This window comes from Diadema antillarum, unplaced genomic scaffold, assembly GCF_040938485.1.
Source record: "Diadema antillarum isolate AM-2024a unplaced genomic scaffold, OU_Dant_1.0 seq00000597_RagTag, whole genome shotgun sequence".
NCBI lineage: Eukaryota > Metazoa > Echinodermata > Echinoidea > Diadematoida > Diadematidae > Diadema > Diadema antillarum.
The window spans coordinates 1,075,795-1,096,032 of NW_027271528.1; the positions used below are offsets into that span (position 1 = coordinate 1,075,795).

At 39.9% G+C, this 20,238-nt stretch overlaps 1 protein-coding gene across 1 annotated transcript in view; it reads right to left on the reverse strand.

Annotated features, from left to right (window-relative positions):
• The window catches only part of LOC139735755 (Fanconi anemia group J protein homolog), a 40,378-nt gene extending 20,140 nt beyond the window's left edge, over window positions 1–20,238 (reverse strand). The window contains exons 1-11 of the mRNA XM_071646507.1: window positions 20,112–20,238; window positions 15,846–15,949; window positions 14,752–14,863; window positions 13,812–13,856; window positions 12,682–12,885; window positions 8,358–8,499; window positions 7,697–7,786; window positions 6,983–7,085; window positions 4,579–4,701; window positions 2,068–2,163; window positions 1,003–1,138 (exon numbers count right to left, since the gene is read on the reverse strand). Coding sequence (XP_071502608.1) covers window positions 1,003–1,138; window positions 2,068–2,163; window positions 4,579–4,701; window positions 6,983–7,085; window positions 7,697–7,786; window positions 8,358–8,499; window positions 12,682–12,885; window positions 13,812–13,856; window positions 14,752–14,863; window positions 15,846–15,932 — 1,138 coding nt within the window. The 5' untranslated portion in view covers window positions 15,933–15,949; window positions 20,112–20,238. The remainder of the gene's footprint in view (window positions 1–1,002; window positions 1,139–2,067; window positions 2,164–4,578; window positions 4,702–6,982; window positions 7,086–7,696; window positions 7,787–8,357; window positions 8,500–12,681; window positions 12,886–13,811; window positions 13,857–14,751; window positions 14,864–15,845; window positions 15,950–20,111) is intronic.

Consider the following 20,238-nt stretch of genomic DNA (forward strand, 5'->3'; position numbering starts at 1 on the left):
ACCCTAACTTACCGGGGGGGTGTGGGGCCAGTATGGCCCCCCTCGACAAATTCTGCGACCATTCCGGCGCGCAATTTTTTTTGACAGTGCCGCTCGCTGACTTTTTACTTTCAAGTCTCACGCAACTTTTGAGACCAAATTTGTCGCGCTCGGGCATACCGTTCCGAAGCCACGCCCCTTCAAAAAATTTTCGTCAACCCCAAAATTGCTCAAAAACGTGATTTTGTGTACAAAGTCAATACAAATTGTGTTTTTTCAATTAATTCATATAAAGATTCATATCTTTAATTTTAATGGCTGAAATCAATTTATTTTAGTATAATTATGCTTCAAAAAATGTGTATGACAAATTCTGCTGAAAAAAACAACAAAAACAAAAGTTCGAAAAAACAAGGAAATACATAAAAAATTGATAAAACAATAAAAACATAAGAAATTAATTTTGATACTGAATTTTTTTTAACGCACAAATGTTTGGAATGTCACTAGGAATATTCACACCAAAAATCAGCATTCCATAAGCTTTTATAAGCCAATTACAGACGAAAATTAGGTTTTTTGCATATATTTGCATAATTAATTAATTTAAAATAGAAAATGCAAATTTTTTGAAAATTTAACCAAACAGTTTTGTAGATTACATCCGGCTTTATGTTCATGCAAAATTTTGCGGCGATCGCGCGATCAACGGCCGAGATCTGAAGGGGGGCCATAATGGCCGCCCCCCCCCCCCCCTCCCAAGGAATTCAAGCTCGCTAAATAGCCCAGCCCAGGTAAGTTAGGGTTAATGTGGATGGAAAAAGGTTGCAAATTTATCGGGATGTCTATAGAAGCATGATGGTCTCATGTGAGACTTCACATCACCACAACAATCTTCACATGACTTGCCAACTTTATACTGAATGCCAATCACATTGGTCAGCAAACCGCCGCTACAGGGCATGGGCACATGTAAGGCTACAAACGTCAAATGGTCAAGTGGTGGAGATGGCCGGCACTTACATAACCTGTCCAGCTCATCAGTGGTCTCCTGCAGCTGTTCAGTGGTCACCTTCAGACTGGCCGCCTCTCTGGCCGAGTCCTCGATGTTGTGGGCCTCGTCCAGGACCACAATCTGTCCCTTCAGGTTGATTTCCATCTGAAGAACCAGACGAAAGACAAAACTCAGCATCATGGTAATGATGGTATAACATGGTGAGATGGATCCCAATCAAATGCTTGGCTGAGAGTTATCATATGTCCAGTCTTTTATTTTGTCTACAGACCCTTCTTCACTTTTCACGGGATGTTAGTATACCAATGACCAGTACGGATGACTGTTACTTTGCGCTCAGCTGAATTGCCTGTGTATTACAATTGCATTGCAATCGTAAATGTGCGCCGTTCAGTTTAAACACATAGTTGAGTCAATCAAATGTAAGCTGAAAGGGATTACAACGGTACTACATCGCAGGATTGAACATTGCATCCTTTCTGTTCCTTCGATTACACAGATTGAAAATATCTATGTAAAAAGCACAGAAGCAAGCCAAATTTTGAGCACTGGGTTTGCTCGACGTAATAATATCATGCCACAGATGCAAGGAAGAATAAAATTATTAACTAGAAAAGCACTCTGAGAGCGCAGACCTCCGAGAAACAGTTAATTCTTCCATCCATACATGCATGCTGAAAATCCCTCAATTTCCCAATATAGAGACCTTTTGTTTACATCATCAGCTTTAAGCTGTGCGGTGCCTCACCTGAGCAGAGCACGCGCTTCAGAGCACACGATTATGAAAACCTCAAATACATGCAACTTGAACGCCCGAGTTCATTGACCCTATCTGCAGAAATATAAAAACTCCTTCAAAAATCCATAAAAATTCCAGAATCACCACCAAAATATAATAATCTATTTCTTGTGTCATCATGAAGCCTTCCTGTAAGTTTCATCCAAATCCGTTCACAACTTTTCGAGTTAATTTGTACACAGACAAATAACCAAAGAAACAAACAAAGCAACGGCACAAACATAACCTCTTTGGCAGAGGTTATCAGCACACATCTCTACTGATAACCACTCACAGATTCTCTGATGACGGGATCAATCAGGTAGTTGTATGGACAGAAGACGACGTCAGCTCCTTCTCTCAGGTTTCTGCTGGCAAAGTAAGGACACGCCTGAAAGGTGGAAAAGGAAAAAACACAGTACCAGCAAGGACATGCTTGAAGTATGAAACTAGATATATCGCTATGGCGACTGATATGCCTCCGCCATAATGCATGGTTCTCCTAATAGGTCTATAGTACAATGTCTTGACAATGTGTGATGACAGTTTCACACAATTGGCAAAATATATTAAAATGACAGGTTTGACACAAATGTGCTGAATGTTCACTTTCCTAGAACTAGGTTCAATTGGATGAATGATTAAAATGTCAGAGTGCAGGTATTTGGGGAACTGATGATTTTTACTTGACTTATGACCCTTTTATAAGTTTATGCATTGAGTAATTTTCAAGGTATTGAGAAAAAGTATAATTTCAGTATCAAATGGGAAAATAGCATTATCTAAACCTGGCCTTTGACCTTTGACCTAACAGTTCCAAAGAGAATCACTGTTAGGTTGAACATGCATAACTATGTAAGTTTCATGACGATACCTTGAGTTACTTTTGAGATATGGAGAAAAAAGTGCAATTCAGCACTTTCACTTGACCTTTGACCTTTTGGCAAGAAACTTCCCACAGAATATATATTGGGTAATACATGTATACATCAAGTAAAAAAAAAAAAAAAAAAAACTTCAGGCATTGCATAAATATAAGGAAAGTAGTGATATTTTTTTGAGGAGTTGACCTTGACCTTTGACCCCCTGACCTTTGAACCATGACCCCCAACTTCCCTAGATAATCACTGCCCATTGGAACAAGTATATATGTGACCATGCACCTCAAAACGAACATAAAGTCGCACACACTGATTTTGCGTGAGGACTGAAAATAAGTGAAATGGGTCAACCTAGCCGAACTTGACTTTTTCATATTTTCTGAAAGAGCAGGTCTTCTTTTACATTATGCTAAATTTTGGTACCATAAAACGGGCAGGAAAGTGTGTTTTTTAGCAGTTTATCTCGAACATTTTTGGTAGAATAGTGTGATTAGGTGTGTCTTTAGAATCCCTTTTTCATTTCTGAAAAACCTTGTCCACACTCTTCACTTACAAATCTAATAACTTTTGAAAGGATAGTGCTACTGCTTTGAAAGTTGGCATTGATTATGGACAGAATGTGTTAATAAGGCATGCTTAATTTCAATTTAATCTAATAATCCCTTCATTGTTGTTACTCTGGTGGTTTACTTCCTGTTTTTTTGTCCCATTCATCACACAGCCAGTACGGTTTGGTAAAGATTAAGCGCTTGAATAGACACTGTACTTCAGAGCCTCTTTTCTCAGTACACGCTTTTCCTGAGTTTGTGCTTTCTTTCCAATATTTAGATAGGTTAGGAGAGTCCATTTGATTTGAGTTATACATCATTTTAAAGCGTAAAGTCTGCTCTTTCAGAATATAGTCTTAACTAAAAAATCATGTCTGGCGACTTTTTGTTTGTTTTGAGGTGCATTGTCACATATACTAAGTTCCATGAAGATACCTTGAACCAGTTGCGAGATATGGAGAAAAACATGAATTTTCAACCTTTTTTTTCACAAAATAACCTGTGACCTTTGACCTTTGACCCCGTGACCCTACAATCCAAACAAAGTATTATCCCCCCAGGATATACCCTCATACCAAGTTTGATGTAAAACCACCACACGGTTCTTGAGATATCAACAAAAACAAAACGGGACGGACGTACGTACGGACGGACGTACGGACGGACGGACGGACGACCCGAAAACATAATGCCTCCGTCCACTTCGTTGGCGGAGGCATAAAAAGAAAGCATTGCAAGGACACATATGAAGTGTGGGATAAGGGAAATATATTAAGGACAAGCCTGTGTTGTGGGATAATAAAAACATAGGTACATGCCTGAAGTGTAGGATATGAACAACAAAGTAAGGACACATTTGAAGTGTGGGATAGCAAAAACAAAGTAAGTACATCATAACACCTGTGTACCACATTATCCTGAGACTGCAATGCATAAGCACTTTTGGAAAACAATCTCTTTTTCAAAGCTATGTAACTTTTCATGGAAGCACTTATGCTAGAAATGCAGTACAGGAAAGTTGTAGAGAAAATTATAAGCTTTGCTGTGATGTGAATTTTTCCAACAATGCTCCAGCCATTACGCTTCATCAATGTACTTCGGCATACAGTGTACTCCCTTAAAATAAAATAGTCAGGACCGGTGATTTCTTTTGTTATATCGAAATTTTATTATAACCAAACCATATTGTGTATAAACATATCTAGATGATAATTTTGGGGACCTGATATTGATTTCATTGTAAAGAGAATTTAATTATAACTGAGTTTGTTATAACAGGAGTGTACTGTACTGCAATTTGCCCACTAGTTTGAGCATGTTTGTGCATCTGAGGAAAATATACAGAGTTGGGAAAGAGTTAAACCAATAATTCCTGACCTTGACCCGTCTTCCCAGGTCAACAAGGTCCTCTATGTCCCAGGCCTGGGTGAGACCGTAGTCCCGAATCTGCCACTGTTGCTTCATCTTGTGCACATTCTGGTAATACTTGCAGGAGCCGCCCTACAAATATGACAAAAAATGCAGATATCATTATCAACAGGACTGCAAGACTACCACTATTTGCGACAAATCCGTTTCAGTCTGAATTGGAGCTTGTAGACACATGCAGGTGAAAAAGTCACTGCTGGAGTATACTGTAAAAGGGGAAATTTTCATGGTATGGAAGTTTTCGCACATTTCGCACAACCAGTAACTAGCATGAAGATATAAGCATGCAAATATTTTGTGCTGGCAATTGTTCCAGTATTTAATGTTTTGATTCTACAGGATTAAAAAGATTTGAAATTCCTCTTACCCAGCTGAGTACAAACAGCTACTCACACAAAAACATCCACTATTACAGAAGTTGTAACAAAATTTCAGTTGTGAACCTGAAAGTCCAAAGCAATTTTAACTATTCCTCGTATCTGACAAATCTTTCTAAATGATGACCATTATAAAAGAAAACTAGAAATGTCGCTACGGCTACTGATGCCTCCGCCATAATGCATGATTCTCCCAATAGTTGTATAGTACAATGTCTTCACAATGTGTGATGACAGTTTCACATAACTGGCAAAATATCGAAATAACAGGTTTGTCAGAAATATCTTGAATGTTCACTTTCCACGAACTGGGTTTGCTATAATTGTCTATTAAAGAGTACAGGTACACATATTTGGGGAATTGAAAATTTGTACTTGACTTCTGACCGACCTTATTATAAGTTTATGCATTGAGTATAATTTTCAAGGTATAAAGAAAGAGTGTAATTACAGTACATAATATATTTTTTTTTTTTCATTTAAACCTGACCTTTGACCCTTAACCTTTGACCTTTGACCTTCTGGCTGGAAATTTCCAAGAGAATCTCCATTAAGTAATACAGTATATTAAATTTTAAAACTGATAATGCAATCATTGCATATACTAGTATATGAGGGAAATAGTAACATTTTGAGGAGTTGACCTTGACCTTTGACCCCCTGACTATTGACCCATGACCCCTAAATTCCCTAGATAATCCCTGCCAGTCAGTACATGCATATGTACCAAGTTCCATGAAGATACATTGAACCATTTGCGAGAAAAGTGATAGTGCAACATTTTCACCTAACCTTTGACCTTTTGACCTTTGACCTTATGACATGAAACTCTCTCTGGAGAATCTTTACACAGTAGTACATGTCTACACTATGTTTCAAGAAAATAACTGTGGCATTGCATAGATATGGGGGGAAAAAGCAATTGACCTTGACCTTTTGACCTTTGACCTCTTGTCAATGTCACTAGAATCTACTCAACTAATTGCCCCATCATACATCATCCTTGGACCAAGTTTGGTGAAAGCTGCTTCATCCAGTTTTGAGTTATCACGTAAACAGATAAATTTTAGGATTTGACCTTGATCTTTGACTTTTGACCTCTGTCCGATTTCACTGAAAAACTAATCAAGTAATTGTCCCATCATACATCATCCTCCAACAATGTTTGGTGAAATTTGCTCCATACAGTCTTGAGTTATCGCGTAAACAGATACAATTTCATGATTTGACCTTGAACTTTGACCTTTAGCCGATTTCACCCAAAATCTAATCAAATCATTGCCCCATCATACTTCATACTTGGACCAAGTTTGGTAAAATTTCAGTAAATATTACTCAAGTTATCGCGTAGTCGAAAGCGGACGGACGTACAGACGTACATACGGACAACCCGAAAACATAATGCCTCTGGCACCGCTTCATGGCGGATGCATAATCCAAAAGGAGAGAAAAGCTTATCTGATGACTTCACCATGACATAAGGAGAGTACGTTACCAATTGAGTTTAGATTTAATGAGGATCAGTAGCACTGATTTCAGTCTTGATGTATGACACATATTACTACTGCATTTATTTGCTTGAACAGGTCATATTTCATGTTGCCCCCATACTTTTTATGCAAGGAAATGATACATAAACTTTGTATAATAATAATAATAAAGTTTAAAAAAAAAAGTGAGTGCAATGTCCTCACCACTACTAAAATGCTTGAGACATTACCAATTAATTTAAGATATTAACATTTTTTTGTATCAGGGTTCCTGAAACGACAATATCTGTAGGTAAAATTGAACTCTTAACATTGAATTGATTAGTATTTATCATTGGAAATGTGCTTTATAAGTGATCTTAATCATGGGCCATAGACAGAAGTGCATTAATGGCTATGTTTTGGTTACTTCTCCATAGCATTGCAATGAGGCAATCAAATGACACAATGAAAAGTTTGTTAAGTTCTCCTGTTAAAATGACTAACCTTATTGTTGTCCAGAAGGTCCTTACAACCTTCGTTCTTATTCCTGCTTCTAGAGACCTCAGGGTGAACGCATGTGTGCTCTCGACTCGCCAGAATGGTCATCCTGTTGGTTGGGCAGACATTTTATTTTCTTAAATTGATCCATCCAACTTTCATTTTTGTATAAAAAAATATCTCTCTCTGTACCTCATCCTAATTTGACTCTGTCCATCTCTTTCATCTCACACTATGACAGCACCATGTAGCAGTCGTAAGACAACTGAAAAATACACAACACAGAGCAAAACTAATGATCACTTACTGGTATCACAGCAAAAACCCTTAATCATGTAATTTAACAAAGTGGGTGGTAGAATAGGAAACTATACACGTTTGTTCAGATTACTGCAAGCTATTGAAATTATGTGAATTCATATTTTTTTTATTATTAATTTAGCTCTGGCAAAGAAGATAATTTTGCATTTTTCCAATTTTGCTGACTGTGCTTATATAACGAGTAATATCAAAGGCATATTTTTTGCAGATTACCTACCACTGCCATATAACCATACATTCAGATTTTTGCACTAGTCTTACGTAACACACGATATGTGAAAATGACCACGCAGTAAAATATCTTATATTAGCAGTACACTTTCATGCATACACATACTGGATGTGCACATAAATGTAAGTCTACAGATAATGTGACGAAAGGGGACAAGAGATTTTTACCTCGTTTCTTTGTAGGAAGTCCTTCCCATTTCTCTTATGATCTGTGCAATCTGCTTGTGTGTCCTCGTGCCGAAATAGATCCGGGGTATCCTGAAACAATGAACACACACACATTTTAGGACATGGACCAGATGCAAACTTGAAACTTCTACAGAGAAAAAAAAAAGAGTAAACTACTCACCATGTCTGCCAAATGTTCACCTGCAGAAAATACAAATTAGCAAACAAAAAAATATATAATGGGTTTACTGGTGATTACATTGAAAGATATCTGGACATACATGGGCAGATCTATCTTCAAGTCATGACCAAAGAGATTTTTCTCCTCCCCACCACTAGAGGGCGGACTCTACAATGGAGTCAGTGATTTCATGGGGGCCGCCATTGTACCACTTAGTAATGGCGGACTTTGCGTATTAAGTATTCATTTCTACAGCGTGTATTACGCGAACTTCTGAACTTCTACGCGAGTACGCACTTGATTTTGGCTGCTCCTCGGTTGCCTGTTTGCTAGCGTGTTAGCACGAGGGGTGAGCCTACTGCCTCGTTGTCATCCAATGCTCCCCTTGCGCTCACAAAGCCATAGTACAGGGCGTATGAAGACCCCACACTCTGGCAGTCACTGGGGAAAATCTCTTTGTCATGACATGGTAACTCTCACCTTTTCGGCGGAGCGTCGTTGTCCTTCATCTTGTTCTCCTTGTCCAGTTTGTCGCTCTTTGACGACAGGTGACATGAACAGTAGCATGGGGATTTCTCCTTTGTTGACTCTCGCGAAGACAACTCCGTTGCGGCAGCGTTAGCTGGTTGAATTTTGAGAAGCACGGAGGATGAAAGGTACAAACACCAGGGATAGAACAATCAATGATTTAATGACGATTCAAATATGCCTGTGCCATCAACGCTTACTCTCAAAGGGTCAAATGAGAACTGCTACTTTTCAGACACACTACAGGACATGAACTACACTTGAACTGTGTTAAGGTACAAGCCTGCAGTTGTGCTCTCTGCTCTTCTTATCTGTGGGGAATTATCAATTATATAATTCAAGATGCCATTAAGTTATAGAGAGATCAAAACTCTACACACTTTCATCAATCTACATCAGTGACTAGTGTCTGAAGAAATTTATATACATATCCATTGTCCCTGTCATTGTACATCATGTTTGTAATACTAATTACAATTACTTAACGTCTTAATTTATAATTGATATCTGATATTTACAATGAGTCATTATTCTTACATATAATGCCGACAAGTTTCGGCCTCAACAGGTCAAAGGCCTGTTGCTGTTCCCTTCCACACTCTCACTTTTATCCTTAGTCACACATTTTAAAAGTCTGTAATGAGTTGTTTCTGGTTCTGCGGCAATTAACGGCCTTCTGCCAGTTTAACAAGCATGTAAGTGAAGTGATTTGGTACCTTGTGGCGTCATCAGTTTCATCTGCCAGTGAGCCTGGGTGTGTGGATGTCTGGATGCACCGGGAGAACTATCAACCTCATCCTCATAGACCACACCCTTCTGACGCTTCGCCTTCTTTCCAGTGGTCTGCAAAAGTAGGAAGGCAAATATTCACTTTGGAAATGTGTTATGAGTACTGTTACATCTCAAAGACATTTCATGTCTAAAGAGTATGTCAGAAAAGGTGAATCAATTGGCAAACATTCCAGTGCTACCAGGTAGAGAAAATAATCTATAAGATATGTTTTTGGTTTTTTTTTTCAGAACATGGAAGACGTTGGTGGGGTATTTCAAAGGGCAGACCAAGTAACCTAGATATAGGGAAGATGAGGGTGGGGGGAAGCAGCAGTTTCCATAAAATCAATGAACTAGATATATCGCTACGGCTACTGATATGCCTCCGCCATAATGCATGGTTCTCCTAATAGGTCTATAGTACAATGTCTTGACAATGTGTGATGACAGTTTCACACAATTGGCAAAATATTAAAATGACAGGTTTGACACAAATGTGCTGAATGTTCACTTTCCTAGAACTAGGTTCAATTGGATGAATGATTAAAATGTCAGAGTGCAGGTATTTGGGGAACTGATGATTTTTACTTTTATAAGTTTATGCATTGAGTAATTTTCAAGGTACTGAGAAAAAGTATAATTTCAGTATCAAATGGGAAAATAGCATTATCTAAACCTGGCCTTTGACCTTTGACCTAACAGTTCCAAAGAGAATCACTATTAGGTTGAACATGCATAAATATGTAAGTTTCATGATACCTTGAGTTACTTTTGAGATATGGAGGAAAAAGTGCAATTCAGCACTTTCACTTGACCTTTGACCTTTGACCTTTTGGCAAGAAACTTCCCACAGAATATATATTGGGTAATACATGTATACATCAAGTTTAAAAAAAAAAAAAAAAAACCTTCAGGCATTGCATAAATATAAGGAAAGTAGTGATATTTTGAGGAGTTGACCTTGACCTTTGACCCCCCTGACCTTTGAACCATGACCCCCAACTTCCCTAGATAATCACTGCCCATTGGAACAAGCATATATACTAAGTTCCATGAAGATACCTTGAACCATTTGCGAGATATGGAGAAAAACATGAATTTTCAACCTTTTTTTTTCACAAAATAACCTGTGACCTTTGACCTTTGACCCCGTGACCCTAAAATCCAGATAAAGTAGTATCCCCCAGGATATACCCTCATACCAAGTTTGATGTAAAACCACCACACGGTTCTTGAGATATCGACAAAAACAAAACGGGACGGACGGACGTACGTACGTACGGACGGACGGACGGAAGACCTCACGGTGATATACTTGTGTGTCTACCCCTTTGTTCTCCCTTTTGTTACAATAGACACACAAGCAAAAATTTTAGCCACACAAGCCTGACGGAATAAAGGCCATCTATTGTGCACTATTGTTCTCCTAGCCACACAAGCATACTCTCGTTAGCACGGACGGACGGACGGACGGACGGACGGACGACCCGAAAACATAATGCCTCCGGCCACTTCGTTGGCGGAGGCATAAAAAACAAATCATTCTGTTTTCCTAAAAATTTGTATGTTTTGATTTTCAAACAATCTATACTACATCTGATTACCTCCAGACAAACGTAATATTTGATTATCTCCAAAATAAAGGTAATTTCAAAATAGGCAGTCTCATCTCATACTGCACCATATCTTTTCACACACACACACACACACACACACACATACACACACACACACACACACACACACATACACACACACACACACACACACACACACACACAAAACATTTTGGGTCAGGTAATGGATAGGCATCTTTTTTCGCTCATCAGTGAGAGTGTGAAGCCCTGCAACATGCCATCGCTCTTACCACATGATTGCTAGAAGGTCGTGCTCGCTTCTTGCTGGGTTGAAAGTCATCGTCATCATCGTCATCCTCATTGCCACTGTCCTTGCTTTCCTCATCCTTGGCATCCTCCCTGGAGCTGTCTTGGTCTGTCTTCCCCGCCTCTTCCTCTGGGCTGACTTTATCTTGGTTTTCTGGATACAGGAGTGTGGATTGACAGAGATTCGTAAAGACCTAAAACCTCACAGAGTAAAATGAGTGAGGGCTACTCCCACATTTTCTTAAAGTGATGAACATCTGCTTCGATGAGCACACGGATTTGAGTATGCCACAATGTGTCCTCTAAATGAGGAGCTTATTTGCAAAAGGGGTTAGATCCACTTTTAGTACTTTTGGAGAAAAATTGGTTTGTTTTTGAGAATTTGTACACAAATGTATGGAAAATCAACATCTAATTTTGCTATAATTTCTATTCAAATGTTTGTGTGGATTTGAAATTTTCACTGTAACTAACTCAAATGGAATTCTGTGCAGTGATGCTAATAACTTAATTTTTGTCAAAAATGGATCTAACCCCTTTTCCAAATGAACTCTTCAAATACAGTGTCACTGATGCACTTGGCTGTGGAAAGGTAATGAACAGTCTGACGCCCTGAAGAACAACTCATTAACTTTTTATGTGCCATGGTGGAAACCCCCTGTGTGCCACATTATCCCGAGACACCCACACTGTTTTGCTTTTAGAAAACATGTTTCTTTTTTTTCAAATCGATGTTTCTTTTACATTTCTTCAAAAACCTGGACATGTAGTGTGCAAAGTTGTAGAGAGAGCGCAGACCTCCACCAAGCATGCAGCCCATTTCCACCCGCACTGATCTTGTTCTTCCACAGAGATCAGTGATTTCCACCCATACGTACTGCATTGTGTGCTGAAAGCCGCCCAATTTCCCAATATAGCAGCCTTTGTTGCGTCATAAACCCTCAGCTGCACCGCGCGCCTCGCCCTGGCAGAAACTGGAGCACGCACTTTAGTGCGCGCATGCAAACTTCAAATACGCGCAGCCTTAACTCCCAAGTTCATTGACCCTACCTGCCAAAATATTAAAAATCCTTCATAAAATCCCCCAAAATTCTCGGATCACTGCCAAAAGTTAATCGTTTGTTACTTGTATCATTCTAAACCTTTCCTGCAAGTTTCATCTCAATCCGTTAACTACTTTTTGAGTTATTTTGCACACGGACAAACGAACCAACCAACCAACCAACCAACCAACCAACTACAGTAACTAACAAACAAACCAACGGTAACGAAAACATAACCTCCCCCCTTGGCGGAGGTAACTAGGAAGGAAAGTGATTTGTAATTGATAAAAGTTTTCCAGGAATACTGATGAAAAAAAAGAAGATTGTATTACAGGCATCATTAACAGCATTCCTGTTTGTTACAGCATATTGTTTACTAACTCAGTGAGTCTAACCTGATCCAAGTTTGGAGGATGGTTTCAGCTACTGATCAAGCCCTGAGTCTTCTCTCATACCCTTTCACTTTTATCGATTTGTAACTTCCATTTCATTGCATTTGTACCATTCAAAGTTTCCTTTCTGGCAGAACATTCTCCATTGAATGCAATTGACATCTGCACAAACAGAGAGAAGTGGTACCTGGCTGGGGATTCACCGCCGCGGGCGGTTGCAACATCTCCGGTACAGAAGGCAGGGATGCTGTGTTGGTACTCGCGCCATTACTGGCTGAACTGGTGGTGGCAGTTTCTGTTGATGTTGCTGGTTTTGTTGTTTGATTGTTGTAGTTGCAGTTGCAGTTGCATGGCTTCTTGAGGTCATCGCCACTGCCAGGGCTGGGGAATCCTAACCCATAGATATGGAGACACAGAAAATATAATCTGTACGGCTAGAACAATAGCACCTAGACGTGGATTCTTCAGGATGAATCGTAGCGACTGATCGAGGTCACAGAGGATGACACCAACAGCCAAGCAATTCAAATAAAACTCAGCTATCAACCAGTCTAATCTACCCAACTATACATTTGGTTTTGTCATTCCTGTGACAGTCACTTGTAACTGTTTATGCAACTGGAGTCCTCAACATACGAGTCTCGTTTATTGAGTAAATTCCTTTTCTGGTAGCCCTTCACACAACAGCTTCCCAGTGTTTCCTAATATGTAACTTTTCCTTTAAAGAAATGTGGGTCTTGTTTCCATATTGGTGCAAGAATAAGGATGTCAACTGATACATTGAACACAACAGGAGAAAACTATTGATGATGAACACATACCCACACACATTATTGTTTTTGTTTTTGTTTTCTGTTTTTGCTTTATATTGTTTTCCTCATGTTTGTCTATCAAGATGTAATTGGAGATAGAGAACAGCAAAACAAGAAAAGCACCACTAAAGCCAGCTAAGCTTTCGATGGGCAAATGTATTGATATTGGTGCACTCTTGTGTGAGCATGAGCTGGGTTACAGGTTTGACTGTTTTTTTTTTCCGTCATTTGTGGACATTGTACACGCCAATATTTTATGCGAGGTTGAATAGAGAAGCACACAGGCAAATTGAGAAATAAGTATTTTCTTTTTCCTTTGCAGGAGAAAAGTTAGCCATTTCCCACCATGGATAGGACCAACAGTGCATATGTGCTGGGAGGCAATATTTGAAGGAGTCCTTTTAAATTATGCAAATTATCAGTTGACTGGTGAAAGCTGAAATAAAAACACTGTGAAATATACCTCGTATACAATATTCTTGTCACAAGAGAGATAAGAGCTTACCTTCAATGTCTTGATAGTTTTCCTGTTCAGCTCTGTCTCTCTTGTCTGTTTATAAGAACAGAGAGATAAATGTAATACATCACTATCATTCACAGATTACCCTAAAAGAGGTTTGGGATCGCCTGCTGACACATAATTATCATAAAGTTCAAACAAGCGTTGCTGAGCGGAATTTGTTGACGTAAAAGAAAAAAAGGACAAGAAGAGAAAGAAATAGATGGGTAAAGTTTTAAACCTAATGGTAGCATATTTTGTACAGTCAAAGTATGAAAGCCAGCTCTGATAAATTCAAGTGGGGAATTTACCTTGTTTGAAATATATGCAGTGATTAACACTTACTGTTACACTTGCTGCACTTTGTTCAATGATTGGCATGCACACTGGAGTGCTTTCTTCGCCAAGTGAAAGATTATCTGATTTAGGGGTTCTGGGCTCCCTAGAGGCTCTCAAGACACACACGCACCACATATGACTGACGCTGGTCGCAATAGCAATAGCTTACTTGATCCTTTGGTTCCGGGGTGCAAGTACCCCATTTATACAGGACATTTAGAGCACTCCATAAGTGCGCCAGGAACGCACCTAAACCCATCTACGCTCGGTATGAACAGCCAATCAGGCCCCGGAGCTCACTAATTCATGCCCGTCTTCGGGCTTGGCACAGGAGTGCTCCTGATGTGCTCTAAACTATGTATAAACAGTCACAAACATTTAGAGTGCTCTGGAAGTGGAATAAGCGCACACTGTGCACACACTTTATATGTTTTAAGTTCCTGTGCACTCGATGGTCACCTTAACAGTTATGCTCCTCTCAGTCACTTTGCATGTGGTCTCAGTTGGCGGTGACTCTCTGGATGAACAGATTCACAGGGCATTTAAAGCGCTTCAGGAGCGCTCCTGGCCCAACTTTGTGTTTAAATGGGTGTAAAAAAACCCCTACCTTTCTCTCCCTTGAGCCAGCCCAGGCAGGAGCAGAGTAGAGCCAGACTCTTGCCGCTTCCTGTTGGACTCTCAAGCAGGCAGTTCTGTCGCTTCTCTATTCCTTTGATGATCTGGTGAGGAAAGACAAGCAGATATTTGAGTTGACGTATTTGACAGACTGATCTATTACTACAATGCACTCCTGCTTATCGTTATAACCATGTTAGTCATAACACTGTATGACTTAACACGGTTAGAACGGAATTCCGGTTACAATGAAGTAAAAATTCAAACCGCAACATTATTGGCTCTATCTGTTTTTTATTGCTTATTTGTTCGGTTATAACGAAATTTTGATATAACGATAGAATACTGCCGATCCCGAGAACTTCGTCATAACAGGAGTCCACTGTACTAAATATGTAAAAATATGAAACTGAACATACAGGCATGTACTGTATAAGTTGTTAATTTCATGTACAGATATTTTCGCGAATGGGGAGGTCACAGACTCTTTTACCAAATGTTGTTTTCCAAACTAATGCTGACGCTAACATAAATGCTTTTTTACCCTAGAGCATGGTGACATTTTTGCGTGTTGTTAAGTTCGCGATCCAACAGTGATTCGCGAAATTTGCAAAAATCAAACCTTTGCAAAAATGACAGCTTATACAGTACATGGGGGTTATTTCCTATACCACATTTATTAATTTGAATACCTCATTCTGCATGGAACATCATGAAAACATCCAGTAGCAACTTTGATACAACTTGACTATACCATCTAAAAACACACAAAAAAATGTAAATATATCATATAGACAAATATGTGTGTGTGTGTGCGCGTCTGTCTGTCTGTCTGTTAAGCATGTATTAAGGTCAATTGTTTCATTCCAGCTACATTTATATTCTCAAGCTATTGCATAAAATTACTATTTCTCGAATGAATTCATAATAAGGAAAATGCAATTGTAATATTTGGTTTTATTACTGGTTTGGTACTGAATTAAGGAAAGGAAAACAAATTTCTTATTGAAAAAAGAGTGTGTGTGTGTGTGTGTGTGTGTGTGTGTGTGCATGTTTTCAGAAGTAAACAAAATTTTAAAATCATACCATTGACATCATGGAGAGCTGTGTAGGGTAGGCCTTGCAGGGAAAGGCTACCTTCACTCCGTTTATGGTGTACTGTTGCTGCTCCATGATAACTAATGCACCTTCTGAATTTGGGAAGAAAGAGAAAAGATAAAGAATTCAGAATTATACTGAACAACTGAAAAATAATAGAAAATATCTGCACTTCAATAACTAACTGTACCACTGTGTTAGTGTTAGATGGTCAACACACAGATGCTGTACACACCGAATATTTTGAGAGGTTTTTATTTTCGTGAATTTTGCGAGTCAGCTGCTATTCCCAAAATTAAAGACGTGCGAAAATATTGACTCTGATCCTGATATGAACGTGACGAATGCATATACATTTCTCCGTTCAGTACAGGACTCCATGATCCCATATTCAATCATGTGCGAAATCGTTGGGAAGTCTCGACTCGCGAAAATTTAGACTTGCTAAATATATGGCATATACACTGAATACAGTATTACACAGTGCGTGTATGGTAGATTCAAATGAGCAAATGTGCATATATATATGCATTGACTGCTCTAGAAGAATTGCATGATTACTATGGTGGCGACCAAGGTGTGTCTTGCCTCACTTTACTACATAGATGTCCTTGTGTTTTCTCCAAAGCAGACTGGAATAAAATTCGTTCCAAAGCATCACACCTTTCCACCACTATAGTACTTTCTAGTAGAAAGAAAAAGGGAGAAGATACAGGGTTATTATGGACAACTTTTACGACTTATCTGGCTCACATCATTGACAGAAATGTCCCCTCAAGGACAGTGAAAGGGAGAAAGACTCAATCTTGGTTTAACCATTAACTGAAGCGCATGATGCGTTGAAAGGTCTGACTGTATAGGAAGCTGGAAGGCACTGAGAAGCAATGATTGGGATGAATTGAAGGACTTCCTGTGCAAGAAAGCATTTCCTATGGATACCTATGGATAGCTACATTGTATGGAAGATTCTGAATGCAGGCTGAGCCTCTGTATTCAGATCAAGGTTTAGTCCTTGAAATGAGCTGGGTCATGGCCAGGTGGCATGGCATCGAACTTAAATTTTATGGGTTCACTGTCCCAGAATTTATCCAAACCAACTTCAAAACTGAAGACACTGGGTGCATCTATTAAATTTCTTGGTAAACTATTCCATGGTTTCCTGATACGCATGTAAAATGAGTTTCTTCTTATAGTGGTATGTGAACGAAAAATATATACCTTTTTACTATGTCCTCTTGCATTTTTTTATTAAACCCAAATCATACCAAAAAGGGCTTGACACAAATAACTCCAAGGCTTTTGTGGAGACACGTCTAAGCCAAACGACAAAACTCGAGGGACTTCACCACTCAAGGAAGACGGAAAACTGATAGTGATAGTGATACCTGACATCGACTGAGGATATTAAGGCTCAAATTCTTGTTAGTCAGTTTGAGTTGGTCTTCAGGAAAGCAAGTAACAACCTACCTCTTACCAAGAATCGCAAACCCCCTAAACACTAACTCAACTGTGACACTGTTACTGTTAGTTAGGGATTCTAAATCTAACGTTAGTGTTACTGTTCCAGTTTCAGCCTAGCCCGACCAGACGCCGTGCACTAGCACTGTGTCTGATGGTGTGTGATACACATATCTACTAAACCCCATATACATATCTACAAACCCCTCGAACACTGCCACACAACAACAAAACTGTTAAAAATTTCTACATTCTTATCACAAATTTTACGAATCACTCACATGAATTGAAATGCTTGGACTATGAGCATGGTATATCAATCCATAGTGAGTCCTCATACGACATACACTGAGTAAAAAAGTCAAATTTTAACCGGAATGCTGATCATCGCTGGGCGACTCAAAATAAATCTTCCCCAGCTTTGAGCAATGCAAATTGTGCATGCGTGACCGGAAGTGCTTCGTAGCGAGCGCAGCATGTGCGCTGATGGGGTCAACACCCCTTGTCGATCTCTTTCATGGGCGCGCTGCAGAGTTTGTACCGCCCGCATGGTTGACAGCGCCCCCTTTGCCCACCATTCGCAGTGCCGCCGACATATCGAATCATGTCTGCCTTTTTACAATTTCTGCCACGTACAGGATTTTAAAAAGTGTCATTTTTGGTAAGTTGTGAAATTGTTATCTAAATATCGATAGCCAAAGACAGTAGCTAAATAGATTTGGTTTTCATCGTATGTAGTCTGAGCAACAAATATGGTGCAGTAAATTCAAAATAGAGTCGGCGCCCCGGAATCCTAAGATTACGTAGTGTCCACACCGTACAGCCCTGTCGCGACTTACACTTGTGTACAGCGACAGGGCTGTGTATAGAGTCTAACGTTAGTTTCTAGTTTCAGCCTAGACAGAAAGATCCGTCCGTCTGGGGGACTCTTTTATATTTTGCCATTAACGCTGTCCTCCGTAGACAGACGGAAGGTACCAGTACCCTTTGCTGTGTGGATGAGTTTCTTAACCACTGTCTCTATGGAAAATTGGGTGAGGTACCTCACCCTTCTCGATTGCATCTAATTCACGGCCCTAGGTCAGCAAATTTAAGCTTGTATGGTGAAATTAGCTTTTTAAGAATACGTTACACTCACCAGATTAATGAATAATCCAACGTTTTAGGAGAATTTTCAACGTAAAACACAGCCTGTCGCGTCGTCACATTCAAACTGCAGAAACATACACTATGAATCTATTAGCCAATCACATGCGAGGTAGCTTCTACGTGTTTGTTTTACTAAAACACGTACCTCGCATGTGATTGGTTTACAGATTCAAAATGGCGACTTACTGCTAGCGAACGGCGATGTTGCGATATGGATAAAATTTCTGCATTATAACCGAGTTAAACTTACTGTATTTCGATTGCACAATGTGAGAAATTAACCCCAAATATTGCTGCATAACAGTTCGGGAAACCCACTCACAAGGGGGGCCCCTCCTTATAAGTAACCCGTCCCCCTTATAAGTAACCCCGTCCCCCTTATAAGTAACCCCCGGGGCACCCCTTATAAGGAGTCTCCACGCTTTTTTGCAATGCAACGCGAAAATGAAAGGACTGCGGCAATTCGCTTGAATATGTCCATAAAGCTTCACAAGTTTCCTAGTTACTCACGAAATTTGAGAAAAATCGGTTTGAGGCATCATATCTAAAATCATGGATTTAAATGCGATGTCAAACGACCCATGCGAACGCTGAAATGCGAGCGATTACTGGCGTGAGTGTCGCCAGGCGCGGCGGCGCGGCAATGCTTGAGTGCGGACGTGGCGACTGAGTGTCAGTCGCCACGTCTGCACTCAAGCATTGCCGCGCCGCCGCGCCTGGCGACACTCACGCCAGTAATCGCTCGCATTTCAGCGTTCGCATGGGTCGTTTGACATCGCATTTAAATCCATGAGTTTAGATATGATGCCTCAAACCGATTTTGCTCAAATTTCGTGAGTAACTAGGAAACTTGTGAAGCTTTATGGACATAATCAAGCGAATTGCCGCAGTCCTTTCATTTTCGCGTTGCATTGCAAAAAAGCGTGGAGACTCCTTATAAGGGGTGCCCCGGGGGTTACTTATAAGGGGGACGGGGTTACTTATAAGGGGACGGGTTACTTATAAGGAGGGGCCCCCCTTGTGAGTGGGTTTCCCGAACTGATAATGTGTCATGTCATGTCAAAATTGTTTGAATGTAAAAAAGCTGTCTGAAATTTGGTTTATCGTAACGTTTGATCTGTGCGCGTTGCTCCACACAGGAGCTGGAATCATTGACTTCGGTCTGTATATGGAGGGGATCCGTGAAGCCAGACGCAGTCTCCGCGGAACATTCCCCGACGGACAGATACAGACCGATCTTTCGGTCAAGTTTCAGCCAAGCCCACGCAGCAGCAAGATGCCAAGAAGTGTAAGACAATTGTATTCTTGAGCTGTGTCAGTCTCTCGCACTGTAACAATTAACGTCAGGCCTACATATCCAAATATAGATCCAGACCAAAACAAAAAACAAAAAACAAAATGGCAAAAAAAAGAGGAATTAAATTCTAATTTCATAGGATTCCTCCGAGTTCAGTTGACACAACACAGCTTAGCACGAATGGGACTAACAGCGGCACTAATACAGCGAGTAATGTAGATCTACACATCATACTACAGCGGAGTACAGACAGGCGACAGCCCTGTCGCTGTACACGCAAACGAAGAAGAAATTCGCTGCATATATGTTCCTCGCATTACCTTTTACGGAAAAAAAATGCATTTACATACTTGCCGCCGAGTGATATGATGAGTCGGTGGTCCAGTGAACAATTGGTGAAGTGACAAATCAGTGAAATTAATGATCTGATCGTTCGTCTTCTCTGCTGGAGGCTGGGCCTCAATCGAATTCGGCGCG